The 26170-nt window shown below is 35.0% G+C and overlaps 1 protein-coding gene across 3 annotated transcripts; it reads left to right on the top strand.

Annotated features, from left to right (window-relative positions):
- Nucleotides 1-96: 96 nt before the first annotated feature.
- tars2 (threonyl-tRNA synthetase 2, mitochondrial) lies at nucleotides 97-25638 on the top strand. Of its 3 annotated transcripts, none has more exons than XM_067400432.1 (18): nucleotides 97-233; nucleotides 4439-4617; nucleotides 5659-5773; nucleotides 7310-7431; nucleotides 7567-7675; nucleotides 7873-7937; nucleotides 8020-8098; nucleotides 8724-8870; nucleotides 10686-10784; nucleotides 13707-13873; nucleotides 14391-14553; nucleotides 20027-20164; nucleotides 22294-22371; nucleotides 23134-23234; nucleotides 24505-24606; nucleotides 24679-24751; nucleotides 24845-24959; nucleotides 25314-25637. In XM_067400432.1, exons 1-18 carry the CDS (start codon nucleotides 225-227, stop codon nucleotides 25454-25456), a joined length of 2004 nt encoding a protein of 667 aa, XP_067256533.1. In that variant the 5' UTR covers nucleotides 97-224; the 3' UTR covers nucleotides 25457-25637. The 3 variants fall into 3 exon arrangements, with proteins under 3 accessions (XP_067256533.1, XP_067256525.1, XP_067256517.1); XM_067400424.1 differs by lacking the exon at nucleotides 97-233 and adding an exon at nucleotides 3261-3501 and having other exon boundaries at nucleotides 4445-4617; nucleotides 25314-25638; XM_067400416.1 differs by lacking the exon at nucleotides 97-233 and adding an exon at nucleotides 3267-3501 and having other exon boundaries at nucleotides 25314-25635.
- Nucleotides 25639-26170: the final 532 nt, after the last annotated feature.

Below are 26170 nucleotides of genomic sequence, written 5' to 3'. Positions count from 1 at the left end.
AAGGCTCTGCACAACCTGAAATAGGCAGTGTAGATGGCTAGCATCACCTGTGAATCGCAGCGTGAGACTTATACTGCATGTAAATACACATGCACCGACACGCCCTGCCCCAGAGCAGCCATGTTACAGCACTACTTTTTTTAGAGCAAGTGAAGTTTTCAGATATCCTAGGGATGAACTAGGAGGAGGAGAATGTGGAGATCCAGAAACATCCATATGAAGGAATGCAAAAGGTGGTTATCCTGTTCAGTTGGTGTAATGTAAGAGTGCTTGTGGAGTGTATGAGTGTGTATTATGGATGACTAGTGGATACGCTGACTATCTCTTTCCTTCCAGTAACTGTTCCTTCACTTTCCCATCCTATAACACTTGCTTTTCTATTGTTTCTCCTGTAAATTACTTGTTTCTGCTGTTTACAGGTAACAGATTACCGTTTTCTGTCTGTTAACCTCTGTTATACTCTCACTTCGAGCACAGAGCCAGTGGATTTCAACTTTGCTTTATTTCTGAGTGATTAAATTATTGTCATAGACATAATGCTGGGCAACCATGATTGCTTGTAGTGATCTTTAAGCTTCATAAAGCTAAAATACAGCCGCTTTATCAACCTTCACCAAGATGTGAAGATTTTGGCTCACACTACATACAGTATAAGCTAATCAAGTGTTCAAGGCATAACTACTTGGTAGTTTTCGAGTGCTTTTTCAAGAGTTTCCCTTGCATTTTTCCCCCTTCAGTTTCAATAGATCTCACATGTATTCTGATTAATAAAAGCATTGTGATGAGAAATATTATTGAAAGGAAGGAGACTTTTCTTTACAGGTGGTCTCATACTTTGTTCAAGAACAAGTGTACCTGGATTATTTTCTGCCTTTTTATTTTTACTTAACAGCAATTCTGTTATCCTACAAGTCTTATAACGTAATGATGTCCAACATGTTTCCAGAAATGTGCAGAGCTAGAATACACAACTCTGAACATTAGGTTTAAAATGAAAGTTGACGAAAGAATTACTTTGGTTTAATTATTTCCAATTTCCCATTGTATCTGAAATGTTCATCTTTCAAGTCAGTTATGTGTCTCTAGAATTTAAGATTGACAATTAATTTAACCTTTTATAATGTACACATGATTGAAATCTGTGAATTTGTCTGTTCAATACGAGCCACATTTCCATGCATTGCATTTTCAAAATGTGTCACATGCATCATTCGTAAAACTAAAGCAAATAATACGTCAATTCAACAATGTAAATACAGTGCTTTAAAACAAAATGATGTTTGACAACATAAATGTGAAATATAACCTGTACGTTGTTGTTGCTGCATTGTGTAAGAAAAAATAGTTGTAATCTTTCTTTTAAGGGCTGAAAAGTTGAATATTTGAGGGATATGTTTTGGTGTCTTCTTTTGGACAACATGTACATTCATTGTAGTCTTTTTCACGAGGAGCATTTCAGAGAACATACAGACTTAATTTAAAATATTTGTAATAGTTATGTACAAACAGAATGAAATTATGAATCTGTCAGATGCTTAAATGTCTTAAGTTGTGGCAGAAATGTGAAAATTTGAGTTACTCCTTCAGTTAGAGACACATCTATACATTTTGCACCAGCTGCAGCACGGGTTTACTGCTCAATCCTGTCGAACCCTAAAATTTGGATCCATTCAGTCTTGTCAAAGGTACAGATAGTTGTCTGAGTGGACTTGTTAATCAAACTGATGTACAGTACTGTTATCAGAAAACAACAGCAGAAGTGCATCATTAATCTGCAGCAAGTTCTGCAACAATCTTTAAAAGCTCCTCACACAACAGATGCCATTGTGACTCCTCTCATGGTTTAAATCAGTTTTGTTTGCAAGAAAATTTGTTCTCTTGGTAGTTGCAGACTTGAGTTTTGTCACCTTACAGTAATGATACTGATGACTGATGGTAAGAAGTGTTAAGACGGAAAAAACAGCAAATTTAAACTGTTAACACCCCAGTGTTCTACTTTATTATTTATTTATTTATTTATTATTTTATTTTATTTAATTTTATTTATTTGCATTTATATTCATGACACTTGTACCTCCAGAGATTTAGGACAACAGAATAGACTACTGATATCTCCACATCATTAATGGAACAACATATTGTGGATTCTTACTTAAAGGGAATGTGTCAGACATTAAAAAAAAAAAAAAATCTGCTCACATATTTCCGACTAAATATCATTGATCTAGATGTGAAGTCAAGTGGAGCAGACCCCCATTTCTCACATTGACAACCCAAATGGTCACTGATAATGTATGTGCAACCAAACATTGTCACGGTATGATAAGTGATTACTTCATGGTATTCTTCATATCTGAAAAAAAAAAAAAAAAAATGTGCTCTTGTAAACTTGTTGAATTTGGTTTAGTTTGTTTGGCAATCATTTTGCAGTAAGGGGTTACTCATTTTCCCTTTCATGTTAACATTCACAGTGACCAATATATCATGCGAATAAACACTCACAGTATCCTCAAGTTTATACTGTATATTTGCCCTGAACTTCAGTAGTTGGAAGCTAGTGGTGAGGGAGTGTGGTTTAATGTATTGCAATCAGGCAAGGCAAAATTAGATTTACTCATTTGGTTACTTGAAAGTTGGAGTTGGAGCTGTGTCTGAAACACATTCATAGTGTTCTTAAACTTTAATATAGGCAGATTATTTACATTTTGCAGCAATCTGCGTGGTAATGTTTTTTTTTTAACTTACCTGTAAAGTTGAAGTAACAAGTCTGATTGCTTATCTATAGTTAATGCATATATAAACTCTGGAACAACTGCCTTAGAAGACAGCTGCACTCACTAGTGCACCAGTTTGTTGATTAAGACACTTATAAAGGAGTGTTTATATCTTATGATTTTGCATTTCGTCACTAGGATCCTGTTGAAATATCGGTGTTTTGAGTATATGTATATGTAGATTTTTTTTTTTTACCCCGTCATATCAGGCTATTGGAGGCAGAAGTGATGGAGCAGAGGAGTTTAACTTGAGCTTGTTTCTGTAAATATATTGTCTTGCTTCGGTTCGAAATAATTGTAGTGTTCAGTTCATAAACCTTCACTGTTGTCTTTTCAGTCCTCCGTAAAATCCGTTTATTTGAATGTGGTGTGTTTATATGCAGGAGAATCCGGAGCGTTTAGATGTCAGTGATTGTATTTACTTGCGCACTGAGTGGACGCTCGTGACGCACTTCTGGCTTCGCTTCTCATTGGTCGTTTCTTACAAATGAGCCCGCCCTCATTCGATTGCTCTCGGCGAATCGGGTTTCTTGTTCCGTGACGATGTAATAGTTCCTGCAAAATGGCGGCCCGCTGAGAGAGGGCAACGTTTGATGTTTGTAGGAGAAATGATGGAGCCGTAGCTTTTAGTTTTGAGTGTAAAATGCCCGTAGCCGTGTTCTCGAGATGGGCCGTCTGTCAGGCGGCAGTGAGAGCAGCGGTCCGGAGCAGCAGATACTACGGGAAGGTGTGCAGGATTCTGTGTGGTGTGACTGATGAGGATCTGACAGACATGTCATATTGTGACATAACTGAGAATGGAAGTAGAGTAGCGTGTTTTGTGTTTATGTATAAAGTGATAATGAAAGGTTTGGGTTCAGACACTTTTTTAATGTGCTACATTTTGAATAACAACTGTTGTGTGTGTGTGTGTGTGTGTATATATATGTATATATATATATATATATATATATATATATATATATATATATATATATATTCAAATGAACATATATTCAGCTAAAAATTCTGCTAATATGAAAAGAGCTACATAAATGAAGATTACTGTAACATAAATAGCAGTGGGGACCAAAAGTTTGAGACAACACTAAAAATTGCTTTATTTATTTAATAAATATATATTATGAAAAAAAAAACCTTTCATAGAAATGAAAAAGAAGAAATAAAAGATTCTGATATTTCTTAAAGGTAACATTGACCATGTGACTTTGTACAGATGGTCACATGTTCTGTTGAAACTCAAGATGCTCTTTAAACCTGATGGTCATGGATCTGAGAGGATCTAGTTCATGTAGCTCCAGTCATTAAAGCAAAATAAATACTGAGACATTGTCACATTCATATTAATATTTTTAATTAAACTTTTCATTCAAATTCTAATGCTCATTGGCAATTTGTAATGGGGGGACAAATTAAATTTTCATTAGTGGTCTCAGATTTTTGACTCTATATTGTTACAAATGTTATGTAATGACTTTATATATGGTTAGTTTTTAGTCTTTTCTAGTATGAGAAATTCCACTGGTTTTGTGCTTCAAGTTTTTCCACACCCTTGTTTACAGTTGATATTAAACCTTCCTCATAATGTCATTTAATGAAAGTGTCTGTTATTTTTGATGTCATCTATGTATCCCAGACTCTCACACTACTCCTCTCTGTTTCAGCTACAGCCGTCTGCCAGTCAGACCGAGCGCTTAAGGATTTTCGAGTCTCTGCGTGATCGGCATGTGCAGGTGACTCGAGCTGCATCAGGACAAGATCTGACCATCCGATTGGCTGATGGCAGAACAGTGAAAGGTTCCGCTGGTGTGACCGCACCATTACAGATCGCCCAGAATGAACGGTAAATATATGCCACAGAATAATTATGCAAGTTTCTAAACACTGCAGATATATATCTGTGAAACACTATGTCTTCATCATATCCAGTGACCTTCACTAATTATTGATCTGGATCAAACCTGGAAAGCTTTGAATGTGTAATGTCATTGCTGTTTTCATGTTTATTATTGTTTATTCGTGTAATGCAGGGATTCCCAAACTTTTTTGTCAGACAAACCTCTTTGACTTAAAATATTTACTTGGAGACCACTGAGATTCTAAGTTAATTTTTCAATAATTTAACAAAACATTTCCATGTTCATAGTTCTTTGACCTTCAATGGTCACATTGACATGCAGGTAAACAAATTAAAAATATAAATATTTTGTGTTTTGCGTTTTATTTTATTTATTTATTTTTTTAATTTTTTTTTTAATTTTACATTTTTAATGTAAAGCTGCTTTGAATCAATTTGTTGTATAAAGTGCTATATAAATAAAGGTGACTTGAATTGTATAGTGCCCGCAAATATCGTCAATAAACCCGGAAAAAGTATGTCTGGAAATGTATGGAAATATTGTTTCAAAATCAATCAGTTAAAAAAAATTGAAATTGCAATATTGATCAAAAAATAGTTTGTTGTTGTTGTTGTTGTATGGAAATATTGTTTCAAAATCAATCAGTTAAAAAAAATTGAAATTGCAATATTGATCAAAAAATAGTTTGTTGTTGTTGTTGTTGTTTGTTTGTTTGTTTGTTTGTTTGTTTGTTTGTTTTTGTTCATCCATATCTTACAGCCTTAGTGTGGCTAAGGTATTCCCTACGTTTTGGGGACCAAATGACTCCACAGTGATAGTAAAACCTGAGATTTTTGACACCATGTGGAAAAAAGAACAGCTTATAAATTATACTAAGTGACTATTATGTTAAGTATTTTAAAAATGTACAAAAACAATGTTTTCTGTAAGGATTTGTTTAGTGCTCTGGTCTAGGGATAGAATGTAAAATTTGTGAAGCATAAAAATTTTCCATGCAGATTCCTCATAAAACTCTGTGTTTACAGTTTTAAAGGTGCAGTGGTGAGCAGAGTAAATGGGGATTTATGGGATCTTAGTTGCCCTCTTGTGGAGGACTGTGAACTGCAGCTGCTGGGTTTTGACTCACTAGAGGGGAAACAGGTACAAGCTTTTGTGTATTCAAGAGTTTTGTCTTAAAGGGTCATGAAACCCTAAACCAAAATTTCTGAGATTTTAACAGAGGTATGTGTGTTGAACACCATTGAAGACAATGTTAGCATCTGTTAGATTTAATAGTAGGGGGGGGGGGGAAATGGTTAAATTTTAGTTTTTATACGCTATTTTCGTCTTCCGGGTTAAAATCTTCATCCTGTCCACGTCACAGGCTGTGACGTGGCAGAGTACGATAGTACTTTGATGACTCATCGGTGTTTCATAATTATTAACGAGACTGAGTTTTTTATCCAATGAGAAGACACTCTTAATTATTCATGACACCACGTGGATCTTTCCAATGACGAGGACGGTTAACGGCACTAAACAGCGAGAGAGACTGACTGAATGACGGTGCGTGTCCGTTGGCGCGGAGCGAGCGGGTAAGCGCGAGTGTTTTCGGTTCATTTCTATGGAAGTTGAGCCGCGCGTAAGTTAAATGTGACGCTCAACTTCCATAGGAATGAATCTAAAAATTGCTCTGGTCGCTTGCTCTGCTCCAGTCGACACGCAGCCTGACTGACTGAGCGTGTTGCAGGTTCGGTGCGTAGATCTATGCTATGTAACGTTACGCAAGGTTTTTTTTTTAAGCGTTATTTATTTATTTTCAAATATATGCATGTATAGTGTGTATATAAACAACTATATATTTTATAATGACTGTAATTACACATGTACATTAATATGTTTTAAATAGAATTACGATTACTGGATATATGTAGCAGGGCATTCAGTAACTCTTGAAAAGACAAAAATAAAGTGTCAGTGTATTTCATTAGATTTTAACTTTTCCAGTTTTTTTTTTTAAAATGTAGTATTTCCTCACGTTTTACCACTGATTTTTAGTGACAGTCGATATGCATGGGCTACTGGCGATGAGAGTTTTCCCCCCTCTCCTCTCCCCTCTTCTCACAGCCACCACGCCCATTTAAGTTGCATTTTTCAAAAAGATTGTGAGCTAGACTTGAGCTGAAAGAGGGGGGTTTCATGACCCTTTAAATGGAAAAACTCACAAAATCATGTTTGTGTAATATTTAATCTTAAAATCAATAAAATAAAATATATTTTAATTATCATACTATCTTTAATTGAAGATGATTTTTGAATGGTTATTTATTTTTATTATTAATTTATCTGTTTTAGAGACAGAAATTGGGAAACCAATAAACAAAAAACAAAACAAGAAAGAAATGTGATGGCTTAATTTTATGTATTTTAATAGTTTATTTTTTATACATTTAAATATTTATTATTAAATATATTCTTTGTATTAATGATAATATATTCATTTGAATTATGTTAAGTCACAATATTATTATTATTTTTTTAATTAATTATATATTCATTTAAATAATTTTAATGCATCTTAAGGATTTTGAATTGTCTGGTGTTGTTTTATTTAATTATTTTATTTTATTGATTTGAAATGTGAGCTGGACATGTTTTGGTGTGATTGACAGTAAAGCCGTGTGTTCTCTGCTGCAGGTGGTGTGGCGCACAGGAGCGTGTGTGTTAGGGAGTGTGATGGAGAATCACTTCAGTGCTCTTGTGTGTCGAGAGGGAGTTTCTGACACTGGCCTGTACTGCGATTATCAGCTACAAAACAAGTAAACACTGTCTGCTCTCTTTCCAGCTCCTGATATGAGTGTAATTTACATGTTTTTTCTTTATTTTAAGTACATTAAACTAAAACCAAAAATTGAAATATAACTAAGTTGTAGTGCTGTGTGTGATTGTCGTAGCTCTCTCTCACTGTTGGAGGTGGAGCAGAGGTGTAAGCAGACGGCAGCTGGGAAGATGCCCATCATCAAGCTTGAGATCACTGCACAGGAGCTGAAAGAGCTCTTCCAGGTCAGCATCACCTCTTGATCTTTTACAATGTTCTTGTGCCCATGGTTTGATGTTTTTGTAATTTAGTTTTCTTAACTCTTTCCCTGCCATTGGCAGAATCTTCTGGCCATCCATGTTTTCACTGTACCATAGGGGGATAGAATATACAGTTTGTACGGTATAAAATCATTGTCTATGGAACGTGTGTGTGTTTGTAGGATGATGCTGTCAGACTGCAGCTGGCTGAAGAGCAGATGATGGGAAACGCAGTCAGCGTCTACAGGTCTGAAGTTACTCTCACTGTCCTGCTGGAGCAGATTGTGTGTGTGTGTTTGGCGTCTGATGTCTTTGTGTCTCTTTGTCAGGTGTGGAGACAGTGTGGGTGTGTGTTCAGGTGTTCTTCTGCCACACACAGGCTTCCTGAAGGCCTTTAAGATGCTCCAGGTAACTCCGTGTTTGCTGACGGTCCTCCTGTGTTAGTGTGTTTGACTGAATGTGTTTGTTGTGAATCAAATTTGCTGCTTAAATGGCTGTTCTGTTCTGTTGTGTTCAAAATGTTTACATTGTTGTTGTATGGTTTCCTTAGCAACTTTCTGTTTATCACATTAATATCTTTGGCTCTTCCTGTTTCACATTCTCCCTTCCCTTTTCGCAGGCTATCGTTCTCTCTTTAGGGTCATGGCATGACACTTTTGTTCAGTTTTATTTATGGAACGTTTTGTTTTTTGTTCACATTTCTGGGTTTGTTTAAATGAGAGTTTAGACTGGTCTTGATGTCGATGCATTCATATGTCATGCTTTTGATAAACAATGGCATTCTTCATTTAGTTTGTAAACTAGAATGAAGAATCTTCATGCAGCTCTTTCTGTATAATAGTTTTGTTGTGACCATGACTGTCACGCTCCAAAATGGTCAAAATATGCTGATTTTCTGCTAAAGAAACAATTCTTATTATTATCAATGTTAAAAACAGTAGTGCTGCTTCATGTTTTTTATGGAAACCATCATACAACCGTGAATTTTCTTACTCATAACTCTTATTTTACGCTGTATCTGTCGCTTTCTCAGGTGTCTCCTGTAACTCTGTCCGGTTCAACAGAGGCTTCAGGTATCCTTAGGATGATTGGAGTTGCTTTTCCAGGAGAAAGAGAGCGAGAGGAATGGGAGAGAGAGCAGGAGGAGGCCAGAAAGAGAGACCACAGAAGAATCGGGAAGGTGAGTGTTGTTAGTCGTACACAATATCAGCCAGATTTTGGCATGATCCATTTGTGGCTCATTAATGTGTCATGACAGATTGCTGTAGCATCTCAGTTCAAGGGGCACATGAACACTTCCTACTGATTATAGTATCAAATAAACATGAATGAACATCAGAATGTATGTTATTTCAACTGCAGAAACTGCACACCATTTTTCCACCAACATTAATCGACTAACTTTTGTCGAGCAAAATGGCAGATTTGGAGTTATGATTGGTCAGATCGCCTGTGAATTATGCGCTAGCTACTTTTATTTTCTTCTAACTTCACTAAACAATATTTGTAGTGTCTATCATCTAATAAATTGCAATAAGCTTTGTCGTTTGATATGAACAAAGTCTCGGCTTTCAAATTCTGTCAGTTTATTACTAGTTTCAAACAATAAATACCATTTTGTCACGCTTTTATGTGGCGTGACAGATCACTGTAGTGCCTCAGTTCAAGCAGCATGTGAATTGATCATCTCTTTCTCTTAGCATGAATATCTCTATAGCATGAAATAAACATGAATGAACATCAGAAGGTATGTTTAAAGAAACAGTACAACTTGCTGAAATTTATCATGTCTCAGTCAGTGTTTCAACCATGGAAAGACGTCAATAAAACAATGTCACATAATGTTACATTTACCTCAGAAAAATATTCAATGATCATAAACTCGTTATTCAGCTAGAAAAAAGTTACACTAGAGAGGAGCAATTTGTTATATATACAGTCAAACCAAAATTTATTCAGACACCTTGAACATTTAATTCATTAATAGTTTATTAACTATAGTTTAAAAAATGGCAATAAAATATAACAAGATCTCAGAGTTAAACTGTGTCAGAAAAAAAAAAAAATCTTAATTATGTCAGATAACACTTAATAAAAATTTGGAACCAAAATTATTCAGACACTTTGACCTGACCATGTTTTGCTTAATTTTACTGGTAGTCCACTGTATGAATAATTTTTGGGTATAATATGTCACAGTTTACTTTATTTTGCTATCCTCATTTACATAAATGAACTATAGTGTTCTGCACCCACTAGTAAAATATATCAAAAAGATCAGAAATGTCTGAATAATTTTTGGTGTGACTGTATGCTCTATATTACATATTCATTATATTTTTCTTAGTCTTTTTTTCAATATTTAATGTTTGAAAAAAACAGTCATTAAAACAGGCTTTTATGACTGACACTGCTTAAATTTTAGTATGTTCAAAAAAAAAAAAAAAAAAAATTGAAGAAACATAATTATGTCATTGAAAAGTTGTTATTATTATAACAGTATTATTATAAAAACTGCCTTGTGTGCATTTTAAATTTTTGTATACAAATCAGTTATTTTAACTTTCAACATTATAATAATGTACCAACTGACAGGGTTCACTCTATAGTTTACCGTATTAATTGAGACCTTTTTTTTTCCTTTAGAAAAATTAACATGTACTGTACCCAATATATATATCCAAATGAATTTGCAAGCTTGCAAATCAAATTGATAAATTTGTGTCAATGCCTAGCCCTAATAAACAAGTGTGTTTTTATCTTGAGATTTTGTGTATGTATTAATTGTTGAATCTGTATTTTTTGGGGATTGTTGAAATGCCAAACCATGGCTACTAGTAGAGCAGTAACTGAAAGCCTTTGATTTTGCATGGCTCTTTGTTCATGTCGCTAGGTGTCAGAAAAAGCGCGAGATGAGCGTAATATCAGCCATGTTTTGTTTATTTGTTATATGTTTCCAGCTGGCGCTGATGTTGTTCTATGTTTGACTTCACAGGCGCAGGAGTTGTTCTTTTTTCATGACGTCAGTCCAGGCAGCTGTTTCTTCATGCCTAAAGGAGCTCATATATACAATACGCTCACTGACTTTATAAAGGTACAACCTCATTCCACGTCAGCACACTTTCACCCTTGCACTCTGCATATGCTTGCAACATTCAGCAATAGTATATCATGCTGCATTACTCTGTAAGAGAATCACACATACTCTGAAAGAGAAGCACACATACAGTGTACATTATTAAGTGGATGTGCTACTAGGATTCACTGTAGGGCAGCTGAAGTGAGCATAAGTTTAGGTCATTATACACTACACTGTGGCAAAAGACACACTGCACCACTTAAAAGTTGGACACGCTTGGCTTAAATTGTTTTTCATAATCCTAACCCTATAAAGATACAGTATTTGATATATTTGATACACAAATTTCTAAGGCCACTAAATGATTACCACTGTCAAAGCTTTGCTGAAAAACCTGTTGCACACAATCTACTACATGCCTTCTGTCGATTGATTGTAGTTTATACTTTTTTTTTTTTTTTTTTTTAGCAAGTAAAAGGCCCTTTAGTATAATTGTAAAAATGTCCACGTTCAGCTTGTGGTTCATGTGTCTTTTTTTTCTGTGAAATTTTTACTGATTTTTCTAAGATAAACAAGAATATGAATAACTTTATATAATAATTCAAAATGAAAACTTGATTACTTGATTATCCATATATCATTTTTTTGAAAAATTATGCTGAAATGTAAGTGTCAAATATGATCCATCATATTTTAGGATTAAGGAAAGTTTCTGATCTCTCAGTCATCATTGTATTGCATTGCTTTATATTTTTTACAACTACAGAGCTTTGATCATAAAACTAAGCATTTAAATATGTTACTAAGAGTGAAAACTGATATTCATATGATTTTATGTAAGTATCTGCTATACAGTTATAAAGATTGATTTACATTACAAGATATCAGAATTTCAACTTTTTGGCCATATATGTATCAGTGTCTGCAACACATTTCATATATTTGCTCAGTTTGGGTCTCTGAATAAAATTGAGGTGTTTTATTTCCTCCTTGAGTATGAGCTCCATATCCTTGCTACAGTGGGTACGGAAAGTATTCAGACCCCCTTAAATTTTTCACTCTTTGTTAAATTGCAGCCATTTGCTAAAATCATTTAAGTTCATTTTTTTCCTCATTAATGTACACACAGCACCCCATATTGACAGAAAAACACAGAATTGTTGACATTTTTGCAGATTTATTAAAAAAGAAAAACTGAAATGTCACATGGTCCTAAGTATTCAGACCCTTTGCTCAGTATTTAGTAGAAGCACCCTTTTGATCTAATACAGCCATGAGTCTTTTTGGGAAAGATGCAAAGTTTTTCACACCTGGATTTTGGGATCCTCTGCCATTCCTCTTTGCAGATCCTCTCCAGTTCTGTCAGGTTGGATGGTAAACGTTGATGGTCAGCCATTTTTAGGTCTCTCCAGAGATGCTCAATTGGGTTTAAGTCAGGGCTCTGGCTGGGCCATTCAAGAACAGTCACAGAGTTGTTGTGAAGCCACTCCTTCGTTATTTTAGCTGTGTGCTTAGGGTCATTGTCTTGTTGGAAGGTAAACCTTCGGCCCAGTCTGAGGTCCTGAGCACTCTGGAGAAGGTTTTCGTCCAGGATATCCCTGTACTTGGCCGCATTCATCTTTCCCTCGATTGCAACCAGTCGTCCTGGCCCTGCAGCTGAAAAACACCCCCACAGCATGATGCTGCCACCACCATGCTTCACTGTTGGGACTGTATTGGACAGGTGATGAGCAGTGCCTGGTTTTCTCCACACATACCACTTCGAATTAAGGCCAAAAAGTTCTATCTTATTCTCATCAGACCAGAGAATCTTATTTCTCACCATCTTGGAGTCCTTCAGGTGTTTTTTTCATGTGTCTTGCACTGAGGAGAGGCTTCCGTCAGGCCACTCTGCCATAAAGCCCCGACTGGTGAAAGGCTGCAGTGATGGTTGACTTTCTACAACTTTCTCCCATCTCCCGACTGCATCTCTGGAGCTCAGCGACAGTGATCTTTGGGTTCTTCTTTACCTCTTTCACCAAGGCTCTTCTCCCCCGATAGCTCAGTTTGGCCGGACGGCCAGCTCTAGGAAGGGTTCTGGTCATCCCAAACATCTTCCATTTAAGGATTATGGAGGTCACTGTGCTCTTAGGAACCTTAAGTGCAGCAGAAGTTTTTTTGTAACCATGGCCAGATCTGTGCCTTGCCACAATTCTGTCTCTGAGCTCTTCAGGCAGTTCCTTTGACCTCATGATTCTCATTTGCTCTGACATGCACTGTGAGCTATAAGGTCTTATATAGACAGGTGTGTGGCTTTCCTAATCAAGTCCAATCAGTATAATCAAACACAGCTGGACTCAAATGAAGGTGTAGAACCATCTCAAGGATGATCAGAAGAAATGGACAGCACCTGAGTTAAATATATGAGTGTCACAGCAAAGGGTCTGAATACTTAGGACCATCTGATATTTCAGTTTTTCTTTTTTAATAAATCTGCAAAAATGTCAACAATTCTGTGTTTTTCTGTCAATATGGGGTGCTGTGTGTACATTAATGAGGAAAAAATGAACTTAAATGATTTTAGCAAATGGCTGCAATATAAAAAAGAGTGAGAAATTTAAGGGGGTCTGAATACTTTCCGTACCCACTGTATATCGTCCTCTTATCAGCCATACAGGCCTGATGTATGAAACATGAACCTTATATTTTGTCTAAAAGTTCAATAAACTTCCATTCTGACTATTTCATCTGTCAGGATTTACAGGATTAACAACCTTTGATTTCAAACTTCTGCATACATATAGATGCATATTATTACAAAGATTTGAGTTTTTTTAATTAGATATTTACTTCTTTTATCACCTCCTTTGCTGAGTCCTTCAAGGCCACAAAAACAAAATTTGAACTGTGCTCATGACATTTGTAATGCTAATGTAACAATTTCCCTCTTCCTGTCAGAGTGAATACAGGAGGCGGGGCTTCAGTGAGGTTGTGACTCCAACCCTGTACAGCACGTCTCTGTGGGAGCGATCAGGTCACTGGGAGCATTACAGTGAGAACATGTTCACAGTGACCTGTGAGCCGCACACCTTCGCTCTCAAACCCATGAACTGCCCTGCTCACTGGTGAGTCAAGTCTGACACTTTAGTTTTTGGCACCTAAACTATTCATACCATTGACACATTTTCATAATTAATTGAAAAAACATTCAAGCAATTAAAAATTTCTAAAGCGTGCATGTTTTTGAACAAGGTATGAATAGGTTTTTACTCATTCAGTTTATTCATACACTACCAGTCAAAAGTTGTTTTTAAGAAATGAACATTTTAATTCAGCAAGGATACATTAAATTGATCAAAAGTGACAGTAAAGACATTTATAATGTTACAAAAGATTACTCTTTCAAATAAATCCTGTTCTTAGAATGGCTTCTGAAGGATCATGTGACATGGAAGACTGGAGTAATGATGCTCTTTTTACTGTAATGATAACGTTTTTGATCAAATAAATGCAGCCTTGGTGAGCAGAAGAGACTTTTTTTAAAAACAAAAAAAATCATAAGAAAGATGTTGCATTATTTCCTCATGAATTGAATCAAGAATCCTCCACCCGTTCAGTCCAGTAACTGTGTCCTCCGTGCAGTGTGATGTATGAGCAGAGGGTGCGTTCATGGCGTGAGCTTCCCATCCGCTGGGCAGATTTTGGAGCTCTTCACCGTAATGAACACTCTGGGGCGCTGGGGGGTTTAACCAGAGTCCGACGCTTCTGCCAGGACGACGCACACATCTTCTGCACACCTGAACAGGTACAGTTACAAAGTGTTTTAGTTATTGTTGCAAAAGCACTAATAATATCAAACAAGTGGTGGCACAGTAAAAGGGTACCAGACTGGGCCGTAGTAACGTTTATAAGAGGAGGTGTGTCTCCCCATTGTTTTGATTACATTATATGTTTGTTCATTATATTTTAAGGAGTTTTGTTTTTTAGAAAATGTAGCTTCATGCCTGTAGAAGACTTTTAGAGCACACAGAAGCATCTGACAAGCAGATTCAGCAGTGGACTGCACAATAGCACAAGAGGTGGCAGTACACTATTCATGTGCACATCGCAAGGCTTAATGTCTTACCAGTTTTTGCAAATTACTGGACATTTATTTCGTAGTTGTGTGCTCGCATGGTTTAGCAGATCACTTCTGCTGATACCGATCACTAATACCCGATGTATTTGAAGCCACCTTTTTATCATGTATAATTACAGTAGTCAACATTTAAAGTGGATCAAAACCTTTCATCACAGTTGTCCTAAAACCTTCTTCTTAGTACAACTTTGAACTTTTTTTGATCCACTTCAAATGTTGACTACTGTATTTATAGGGATGCTTCAATCAGGATTTTTACAGACATTAATTCAGGGCTTGAATTTCATTTTGAAAAATGGGGGGAGTTCCCCTATAATATGGAAGTAAATTAATGCAAAATGTTTTTGAAATAAAAAGCTTGTTGAATTGCACTAACTGAAAAAAAAAAAAAAAATGCATTACATTAGCTGTGCTTGCATTTAGATGCATTGTATTTTTAAGGCTTGCATTTTTATGGTCTGAAATTCAACATGGTTGTATATTTAAGCTGTGAATATTTCAATTAAAAATATTTCACACACATTTTCATTATTAAAAATTCAATAATTTATATTCACCTTTCAGGTTTCACTTCCAAAATATTCATTATGTTTAAAAATACAACCTATAAAATTCAACTAGCAATTTTCAGTGCATTTTATTTCGCTTTACAAATTTGCTTCCACAAATTCAGTGGTTCAAATTCGACAGAAAATTCAACATTTCACATACGGGAACTGAAGGAAAACCAGTAGAGTGCCAATGCATGATCTCCATCTGCTGTTAGTCTTCTTAACCAGCAAGTGCCGCTAGCGGCTGTTTAAGACCAGAGCAACGGCTAGTAAGTCATCATTCATTCATAAAAATGGATTTACAGAAATAGAGCAAGCGTAAGTGAAGGTGTGACTGCAGTCGAAGTGGAAGAGAGGGGGTACGCGGAAGGATGGTGATCCCTTCAGGGGGTACTCCACACTAAAAAGTATGATGCAGCTACTGATGTAGCTAATGCTAGCCTACATTGTTGGCTCTTCATGTTGCTCTGATATGCTATCGTATATATATTATATTTATTATCAGCTATAGACACTAACCAGTGCAACTTAATTAGTCCTCTGCCATTATTACAAATACCTTTTTGGATAGATGCTGTTGTGAAAAAAGTGCTACCATGCCAACATCATTTATTTGTTTACATATTTTATATTTCATAAATCTTCAGGAGAAAACGTTTTTACAATCTTTTTACAATTACATCAAGCTCTGCTATCTGGAAATGTGGATATTGTGTGCAGAACGGTTATCCAAACAACAAAGAAATGTACAACACTCGCATTACAGTGTGTGCATTACAGTGTCTGTCTTCATGTGCTCTCGCAATTATCGTAAATATGAGTTTCCTGGGTAAATATTGCACATGAACGCCCTACCATTTTGAAACTTAATCATGATTTCAGAAGTGGGAATGATCAAATTTCTGATAGCACGTGAAGGAGGCATTAATTCATTGGAATTAATTACTCTGCGCTAGACTTGTGCCCATATTCGGTAATGTGATATATCACGATAATGAATAGGCACGATATTACTGTGGGCAATTCAAAATACTGTAATTAATAATAATTTATTACCAATTATTATCATTTTTATAATGCATTTTAAGAATGCTTTCCCCATCAAATTGTATAAAATGCACAACACCGCTGTATTCTGCGTCAAAGGGACACACGCTCGGATGTAAACAAGCCCAATGCAGCGGCTACCCCGGAATCCCCGGAAACAAACCAACTGCACTAGTGAAGTTTTTAAAATGCTTCAAAAAAATGCCATTAATTTGTTTTTGTAAACTCAATGTTGTTCATCACAGCAGCAAATACTTAAAGATTTAATAGGCTATTTATTTTCAAACTTAAACATTTTTATATTTTAATCTGGACTACAATATGCCCTAATGATTAGAAATGTTCTGATTATTTGTTATTGTTCAGTAAAACTTTGAGACATGCGGCTTCACTAGTTAACATGCTAATTCATTGTTACCAAACTGACAATGAAAAATGGCATAAATTATTCTTAGTTAATGTTAATTTCTTAGTTACTGTTTAATAACATTACTAAAATCAAAAGAACTTACTTAAAGGACCTGAGATAAAACTAACAATGATCAGTTGTATTTCTTAACTAACATTAACAAAAAATAATACTTTCTGTAACAAATGTAGCTGTTGCTCAATCTTTAGTTAATGCATTAAATAATGAGACCTTATTGTAAAGTGTTTCCTGTTGTTCTTTATAGCCTAATTCTTTAGCATTTTAATCTGTTTGAAAGTTTTACTTTATATATTTTTGTGTATTGTATTATTGTATTTAAACATTCAGAGTAATTTTTGTTATAAGAAAATGTTTTAAATGTCATTTCTAATGTGATCGAGAACAACTTCATTATGTTATTATTACCTAATCAGAAAAAAATGTTTGAAGTAACTGCACGGAAATTGAAAGAATGCACTGGGCGATATAGTGTGATTTTAATAAAGATGTGTTTTTTTTTGTGGGTGGGGATTACGATGCCGGCTCAACATTGTGATTGTCAGCATCGTCCAACCCTATTCTCGAGGGACCGCCCAGGTGGCTAGTTCATATAAGTATCTGGGTAGGGTTGCACCAGCCGTTCGTAAGTTCTTTCTTAAATTGAAACGTAAAGTCCACACTAGTGGCTTAGTAACTACTAGCTAGTTTGTAACTAACTCTGTACTTTATTCGGTTGCACCATTTGTTCTTAAGGCAGAACGTAGCTAGTAGCTCGTAAGGTCTCCGTAAAGTAATGCGTAGTCGCATAATATGACGTTTACCTTCAGTTATCCTTCAAATACAGGAGCAGAAGTTGTTGAAATTCCGTGAATTTCAGTTTATCCTTCATTCGGACTTATTTTGCCTCACGTAGCAAACAGTAAAAATAAGTTCCCATTAAATATAATAGCCTACTACTTAATCATAAATGTTTTTATATGTAAATAACATTCAGAAACTGTATTTGAAACTAAATTAATAAGGATCAATAAATAAATACTGAAACAACAACAAAAACATAAGAAATTACATTTATTGATTATGATTGATTTTATTTGACATGCACAACACGGAGTGATAGGACCGATGCACACAGCGGTGCGCTGTTTAACGGGTTCGTGTTGAAGAGTGTCTAACAAAGTAATCTTTTCACATGATGTTCTCTCTCTTAAAATTTAAGAGTGTAAATGTCAGCAGCATCATATATGTGTAAAGAATGAAGTCTGTCAGGTAAAACAAGAGCTTATGGATGCAGTTCAGTCAGTCTGCTATTTTATTCCAACCGTTAGGAGGCTTCCGTAAATATTTAGTGTATACGTAGAGTTACGCTTCAACTAAGTTTAATGGTGCAACACAAAAATATTTAGTAGTGCGTAAGTTGTAACTTAGTGCCCATTTACGTCAAAACTAGTCTACGTTGTAACTTGCGCACAGCTGGTTCAACTGGCCCCTGGTGCGAAAGCCCCTATTGCAGTGGTTCTCAAACTTTTTACACCAAGTACCACCTCAGAAAATATTTCTCTCTCAAAGTACCACCATAATGACCAACATTTAAATACAGTAGTGTAGTAGGCCTAACTATTCAGCTAAAGTTAAAAAACGAGGCAGTTTATTCCAAATAAGTATATTCATTATTGTTAAACACTGTAAATGCTAGGGCTGGGCGATATATCGAATGCTTTTGTCACGCGTATTTCGTCAGTAAAGCCGGATCCCTGATTACCGCTAAATCGCCATCACCTGCTTTTAAATGGAGCGGCATTTAATAGACAGAGCCGTAGTTCACTGACAAGCCACGCAATATCACGTTCAATATGAATCGCCGTCGATATTGAACGCGATACTGCGTGGCTTCGGTATATCGCCCAGCCCTAGAAAATGCACAGTTTGAACATCAACACTGCGCTTACATACACTTATTTGTGTGTGATTGAAAAGTGCGCGGTCTTGCAACCCACCAGTTGAGAAACATTGACGTAAGCTAATGTTTGCCGTTCACGTCTGAAAAGTCTCCCGTTTTTTGTGGTCTTAAAGAGACAGTTCTGCGTGGCCACGGCCACCCCTGGCTCCACCTACCTGTGCTCAGTTCACTTTTGTCCTCTTCAGTTCTTGTGCTTGACACTTTCTCCTCCCGATCCACACTTCTCTTACCAGATTGAAGCCATGATAGCAATTTCGTTGAACTTTTCATAATTTATCCACCTCCACCTCTTCCCATCACAGCCAATTCATATTTAATTCAGCGATTCCTCTGCTTACCACTAGTAGGAGCCTGCGTACCACTAGTGGTACATGTACCACACTTTGAGAATCACTGCCCTATTGAATTTAACTCTGATGAAATCAAGACTGTGAGGAATAGATTACAGAGGCACACACTGTATGAAGGTCCTAGATCACGTCATTTTCATCTTGTAAAACTGTTTCATGGAGTTTTTGTCTAGTGAATTTTTTTTTTTTTCTTCTTTTTTTCTATCATCATGTGAACAATCGGTGTGTTGTCAAACGACAGTACAACCCATTGAAAGTACTGTAATTATGCAGCTGCGTTTTCATTCCTGTCAGAAATGAAATGTGGCATTACCCAGATTAAGGTCTATAATTGGCCTCCTTACGGTTGGAGTTGTTCTACTTAGCTAAACTTAATTACAGCATGATGCTTTTTTAGTAATATCAGCATAATGAATGCTTCAAATCGCAAAATGATTGCCAGTGTGACCTGATATAAATGGTCTTCTAAATAAACACTCAGTGACAGCTGTGTCATCTTATGCCATTAACAAAACCTTCATTTTGACCCTATTTACTCGACTTTACTTCCTTGTTTTCTATCTGTATTTCTGAAAGTAAAGCAAGTTAATTTTCTCTCCCTTGAGGAAGCCAAACAAAAGCACCTGATTCGTCATATAGCAGTGTTTTTCTGTCAGAATGTTTGTGCAGCTCTTGCTTTGGTCTTCTGTGTTCAGGAATGCATCTTGCTCGTTTGTGTTTGGACTGACGTATGATTTATCGTTTATAATGTGAGTGTTTATACTGTCTCTCATACACGCCCTTCATTTGTTTATTCGCTGCTGCTTCTCTTGTCTCTCTTCAGCTGGAGGGGGAGATCACGGCATGTTTAGACTTTGTGAGGAGCGTATATCGTGTCTTCGGTTTCTCCTTTCACTGTCTACTCTCCACACGACCCACGCCTTGTCTGGGAGAGCCCGCCCTCTGGGACTGTGCTGAACAGGTACGCCTGTCAATCACTCCCTCACCTGTCGATCACCCACCACAGTGCGTGACAGTCTTAATTTAATATTATTTACATACTATTATTGTACTTTTTCATATTTCGAATTAGCTTTTTATGTTCACTCTTCATTTTAAGTTATCTCTATTTAGCATTAATTTATTATTTGTTTTAGTACTTCACCTTTTTTTATTTCTGTTACCAAGGCAACATGTTCAATTTAAAATAATCTAATGTAATATTTATATTTCATTTTATATCAACATTATATTTACTTTTAAGTTTTAGTCATTTTGTTCTTTTTTTTTTCATTTTTATGTTTTTTTATATATTTCTGTTTAGTGTTTATTGCAGTTTTAGTAATATTAGTAGTTGCACTTAATCTTATTTATTTCTGTTAGTTGCCAAGGAAACTATTTTATTTATTTTACATTATTACATTATTATTTTATTTATATTTACATTACATTATTTTTACTTTTCATTTTAAATGTTATTTATTTTGATGTTCTTTTGATATTTTTTTATATAATTTAGCATTAATTTATTTTTATTTGTAACTAACATAAAATGTTGAAGTACTAAACTTGCTGAAACAAAGGCAACATTTCTAATTTAAAATAATCTAATATTTATATTTAATTTTATTTCAACATTATATTTACTTTTAATTTAAGTTTTAGTCATTTTGTTATGTGCATTTGTCATTTTTATTAGGTTTTTTACATATTTCTGTTTAGCGGTAATTTATTTTTATTTCAGTTTTAGTAATATTAGTACTTCAGCTTAATCATATTTATTTCTGTTAGTTGCCAAGGCAACATGTCTAATTTAAAATAATCTAATATTTTAATTTTATTTCAACATTATTTTCACTTTTCATTTTAAGTTTTAGTAATTTTTATGAGCTTATTCCATTTTATTTAAAAAAAAAAAATCTGTTTAGCATTAATTTATAATTGTATTTTAGCTTTTGTAATTTTTTGCAATTTCTGTTAGTTGTCAAGGTAGCATTTCTAATTTAAAATGTTTTATTTTATTTTAACATTATATTTACTTTTAAGTTTTAGTGATTTTGTTATGTGCTTTTGTTATTTTTATTTACTTTTATATATAATATATTCTATTTTGTGGTATTTTATTTCTTCAGTTTTAGTAATTTTAGCACTTCTACTTTTTTTTACATTTTTCTTTTAGTTGCCAAGGCAACATTTCTAATTTAAAGTAATCTAATGTTTTCATTTTATTTAAAAAAAAATAATAATACTTTAGATTTTACTTTTCATTTTAAGTTTAAATAGTTTTATGTGCTTTCATCTTTTATTTATTTATATATATATATATATATATATATATATATATATATATATATATATATATATATATATATATATATATTTTTTTTTTTTTTTTTTTTTTTTTTCCATTTTTGTAATTTTAGTACTTCAACTTAATCATATTTAGTCATATCATATCAGTTAGTAGCAAAGGCAGTGATTCTAATTTAAAAGAACCTGATATTTGAATTTCATTTCAACTTTATTTCAATTGCTGAACAGTTTTTAGTAGTTTCAGTTCACAACACTGGTGCGTGACGGAGGCTGTTTGTGTTCCTGCATTTGGTGTCAGGATTATAAAATCCTGTCTGTACATGTACCAACATATGCGGTGAGACAATATAGGAAACACGCGGAGTAAGTGTAGGGCAGGCCCAAACAGACGGGTAACGTGTCAGGGATTCATTAATGATGATCAGGGTCACAGTGTGGAATGGGAGTCAGGGGAGGGAAACATACTGCCAATGTGTCAAGAGAATCGGTGATCCAATCAGAGCGGAGTATGCAGTACATAAGGCTGCTCACTCCACAAAGCCTTTGCTTTATAAGGATGGATGTGGTTTCCAGGCAGCATTGTCTGATTTTAGGGAAGCTAAACAAGGAAACTGTAATATCTCCTGTAGCGCTCTCTCCCTCAAACTAATGCTGTTTTCAGCTCTGCATGTTTTGGGATTATTGAATTAGATGTTTACAGAAGATTCTTTTATTAGTGCTTCCAGGGCCAAACTTGTACACTGACACATTCCAGATTTTCCTCTGAAATGTCTCTCTCTTGTTTTTGTCCTGGAGCAGCAGTTGGAGAGCAGTCTGAAGCAGTTTGAGGAGCACTGGGAGTTAAACCCCGGAGACGGGGCATTTTATGGACCCAAGGTGAGGCTGGCAGAAAGAGAGACACTGTGCTGGACACTGCATGAAGAACAAAATGAACTAGTGAAGCAAAATGGTGAAAAACTTAGACATAGTCACTTTCCCCTCATACATTTTTTTTTTTTTTTTTTTTTTACCCTGATGTTGATAAGTCTATTGACACATTATGCACCAGTTACCCATATACACAAAAAATATCTTACTGACCCCAAAATTTTGTTTTTGAGGTCTTTTTTGCTCAGCAAGGCTGTATTTATTTGATAAAATACAGTAAAAACAGTAATATTGTGAAATATTACAATTTAAAATAACTGTTTTCTATGTGAATGTATACTAAAATGTAATTTATTCCTGTGATCAAAGCTGAAATTTCAGCATCATTACTCCAGTCTTCAGTGTCACATGATCCTTCTGAAATATTTCTAATATGCTGATTTGCTGCTCAAGAAACATTTCTGATTATTATCAATGTTGAAAACTGCTTCATATTTTTTGTGGAAACTGATTCATTTTTTTCAGGATTCATTGATGAATAGAAAGTTCAATAGAAGAGCATTTATTTGAAATACAAATCTTTTGTAACATTATAAATGTGTTTTTTTGTACTAATTTCTCTTATATAGAAATGTTGTTGGCTTCATCAGTCACGTTTAGTTTCTGCAGAGCTTTTCTGAGCAGTGAAGCTTGTAGCGCAATAGCTCATTCTATGTTAGATGGCTAAAGAGATGTTTGGTGTTTCATTTTGTTCTTTTACAATCTGTTCAGATCGACATCCAGATACGGGATGCCTTAGGCCGACAGCACCAGTGTGCCACAATTCAGCTGGACTTCCAGCTGCCCATCAGATTTAACCTGCAGTACGTTGGGTAAGATCTCTCCTGACAGATACGGTCACATATAGTTGTGTTTGTCAGAAACAAGGTTTAGGTTGATTTTTACCCCAAATTGCAATAGAATATAAAGTGAAATGTGAAATTGTTTTTTCCTTTAAGAAAATTAAGTCTGTTTTTAAAGGGTTAGTTCACCCAAAAATGAAATTTTTTTCATTAGTACCGTTTCACACCTGTATGACCTTTGTTCATATTTGGAACACAAATTAAGATATTTTGGATGAAATCGAACCACTGATTCAAAACAAAAAAATTTGTAAAGCTTCATGAAGAAGTGTTTCGAAATTGCCCATCACTAGATATTGTTGAATAAAGTAGTTATTTACTTATTTTGGTGCACAAAAAGTATTCTAGTTGCTTTATAACATTAAGGTTGAACCACTGTAGTCACATGAACTGTTTTTAATATGTCTTTAGTAGCTTTCTGGACATCTGAAAGTGTTAATTATCTTGCTGTCAATGCAGGCCTCACTGAGCCATCAGATTTTATCAAAAATATCTTAATTTATGTTCTGAAGATGAACGAAGGTCTTACAGGTGTGGAACGACACTAATGACAAAATTTTCATTTTTGGGTGAGGGTGAGTAATTAATTAGTTTTTTTTTTTAATTTCTGTATAGTTTTAACTCATTTTTATTTCAGTTTTAGTTTGCTGTTTTATTGCATCAAGCTAAACTAAATGAAAATGAGAAATGTTTGCTTTGGCAACTAGGTAAAATAAGTTTGTTAGATAACTCAGTTTCCTTGTTACACATGTAGTTACTATAGCAACTAACTATAAACTAACTATAAGCAACTAACCCTAAACCAAACCCTAGCCTTATAGTAAGTACGTTAATAATTAATATATTAAGTACATTTGTTAATTAATATTACTCAGTACTTAAATGTATTACACCTGTAACTGAGACCTTGAAAAAAAATATAACGGTTTCTTTTTTAATGTTTTATTTTGTTAACTTTTCTTTCAAGTATTTTGTGCTCACAAACCACTCTCAATCAGCATGAATCCAAATGTGTGTGCTTTGTGCCTGTTTTGTGTGCTTCACATTAATTGCATTATAAGTCGCATTGGAATTTAAGTTTCAGATAAAAAATGGCGCTTATATTCTGAAAAATATGGTAAATCAAAGGCGGTACAATACTGTACTGTCTGAATGTCACAATGCTTATAATATGGGAGAACAAGGTGATGATTCTATCAGTGTCTGTAAGCTAATGTCATGTGATTTCTGTGTGTCTCAGGGCTGATGGACAGATGTACAGGCCTATCATGATACACCGGGCAGTGCTGGGGTCCTTGGAGAGGATGATCGCTATCCTGGCTGAAAACTTTGGAGGGAAATGGTGGGTGTGTTTGTGTGCAAGTTCAACAATGTTTGGAATTGGAAAAGTTCTAATTTTTTTTTTCTTTCTCAGGCCTTTCTGGCTGTCTCCAGCACAGGTGATGGTTGTGCCTGTAGGGGGTGACAGTGAGACATATGGGCAAGAGGTCAGAAGAAACGGCTCTCTGGACAAACTTAATTTACATATAAACATTTTATTAATAGTTACAGGTTTTGATGCATTGTACTCTGGGTTTAAGGTGGTCTGCAGACTGAGGGAAGCTGGATTCATGGCTGATATTGATGATGATCGTGGAAACACCTTAAATAAGAAAATCCGCTCCGCGCAGCTCGCGCAGTACAATTATATATTCGGTAAGGATTCATTCTGGGATGTTGCCATATTTTAAGTCAAGTCACCTTTATTTCTATAGCGCTTTATACAACACAGATTGTTTCAAAGCAGCTTCACGGTAATAAACAGGAAAATAATGATGCAAACTTCATCAACAATTAGACAAATTAAAATTCTGCTGAATTTTAAGACTGACTGAAACTGACAGAAATTTTTCTCCAGTTCTATGTAGTGCAGAAATTACACGCTTCAGCTTTAAGTGTTTTAATGGTTTAATCGTTCCCATCCAGAAAGCACATGTTTAAAGAATGAGTGTTCTGGGACCTATTAAGAAAAGGTCAGATAAACCAAACCTTCCTCTGTTTGTCATGCAGTGGTCGGGGAGAAAGAGCGTGATAGCAGGACTGTTAGCGTGAGGACGAGAGGAGGGAAGCAGCTCGGGCAGAAATCACTGGAGGATGTGATGAGGTCACTGACTGAGCTCGGACAGAGACGCAGCAGTCAGGAGGAGCTTTAAATGTGAGCAAGAGATACAACACAACCACAGCCCTGCTGTCTAACAGACCAGATGCTGGAAGATTCTATTGGGTTCATCAGAGACGAACACATTCGTTTCACCAGTGGATCTCTGAGCCTGCAAGGTTTTTTTTTTATTATTATTTATAATAAGATAATAAATTACTTTTAATATTCAGTCTCTCTGTTTCTTTGTCAGCGTACATAGTAATTAAGATTTATGTTGTGTTGGACATTTTAATTAAATAAGGAATCAGTCATTCATAAATGCATATGGAAGTACATAAATCAGGGATTTTTAAACTGGGATCTGAGATTTGTGGAAAACTTCAAAGAAAGAATGCCTTGACCTAATATTTATTGTAAAAAATCATTTTGAAAAATGTAATTAATAATAATCTTTAATGTAAATGCCAGTTTAATTTCAGGATCATCATTCTTCCGGGACCTTGACTTTAAAAAAAAAAAAAAAAAAAAAAAAAAAAACCCTGTTTAATTTTAATTCACAAAAAATTCGAGTTATTTTTGCATAAACTGACAAATGGCTAAGCATTATATTGTTAGAATTAGAATTTGAAAATTTTTGGAAGAAAGCAATGTTTGTCCATGCAGAAACCACTGCTATGATGCTACGGTATGTTTGTTGCTAAGGTGTTACTAGGGTATTCTGGATCATTGCTAGCTTGCTAAGGTTAAATAAAACACCATTAATAGT

This window comes from Chanodichthys erythropterus, chromosome 2 (genome assembly GCF_024489055.1).
Source record: "Chanodichthys erythropterus isolate Z2021 chromosome 2, ASM2448905v1, whole genome shotgun sequence".
Lineage (NCBI taxonomy): Eukaryota > Metazoa > Chordata > Actinopteri > Cypriniformes > Xenocyprididae > Chanodichthys > Chanodichthys erythropterus.
The sequence above is the reverse complement of the archived record's forward strand: the minus strand, read 5'-3'. Positions and strand labels throughout refer to the sequence as shown.

Excerpts from the sequence above, each read along its gene's own strand:
- tars2 (XM_067400416.1), top strand. The coding sequence starts at position 3,418 with ATGCCCGTAGCCGTGTTCTCGAGATGGGCCGTCTGTCAGGCGGCAGTG. Across the intron at positions 3,502-4,438 it reads GCAGCAGATACTACGGGAAG|CTACAGCCGTCTGCCAGTCA; the intron begins GTGTGCAGGATT and ends TCTCTGTTTCAG. Across the intron at positions 24,607-24,678 it reads GAAAACTTTGGAGGGAAATG|GCCTTTCTGGCTGTCTCCAG; the intron begins GTGGGTGTGTTT and ends TTTCTTTCTCAG.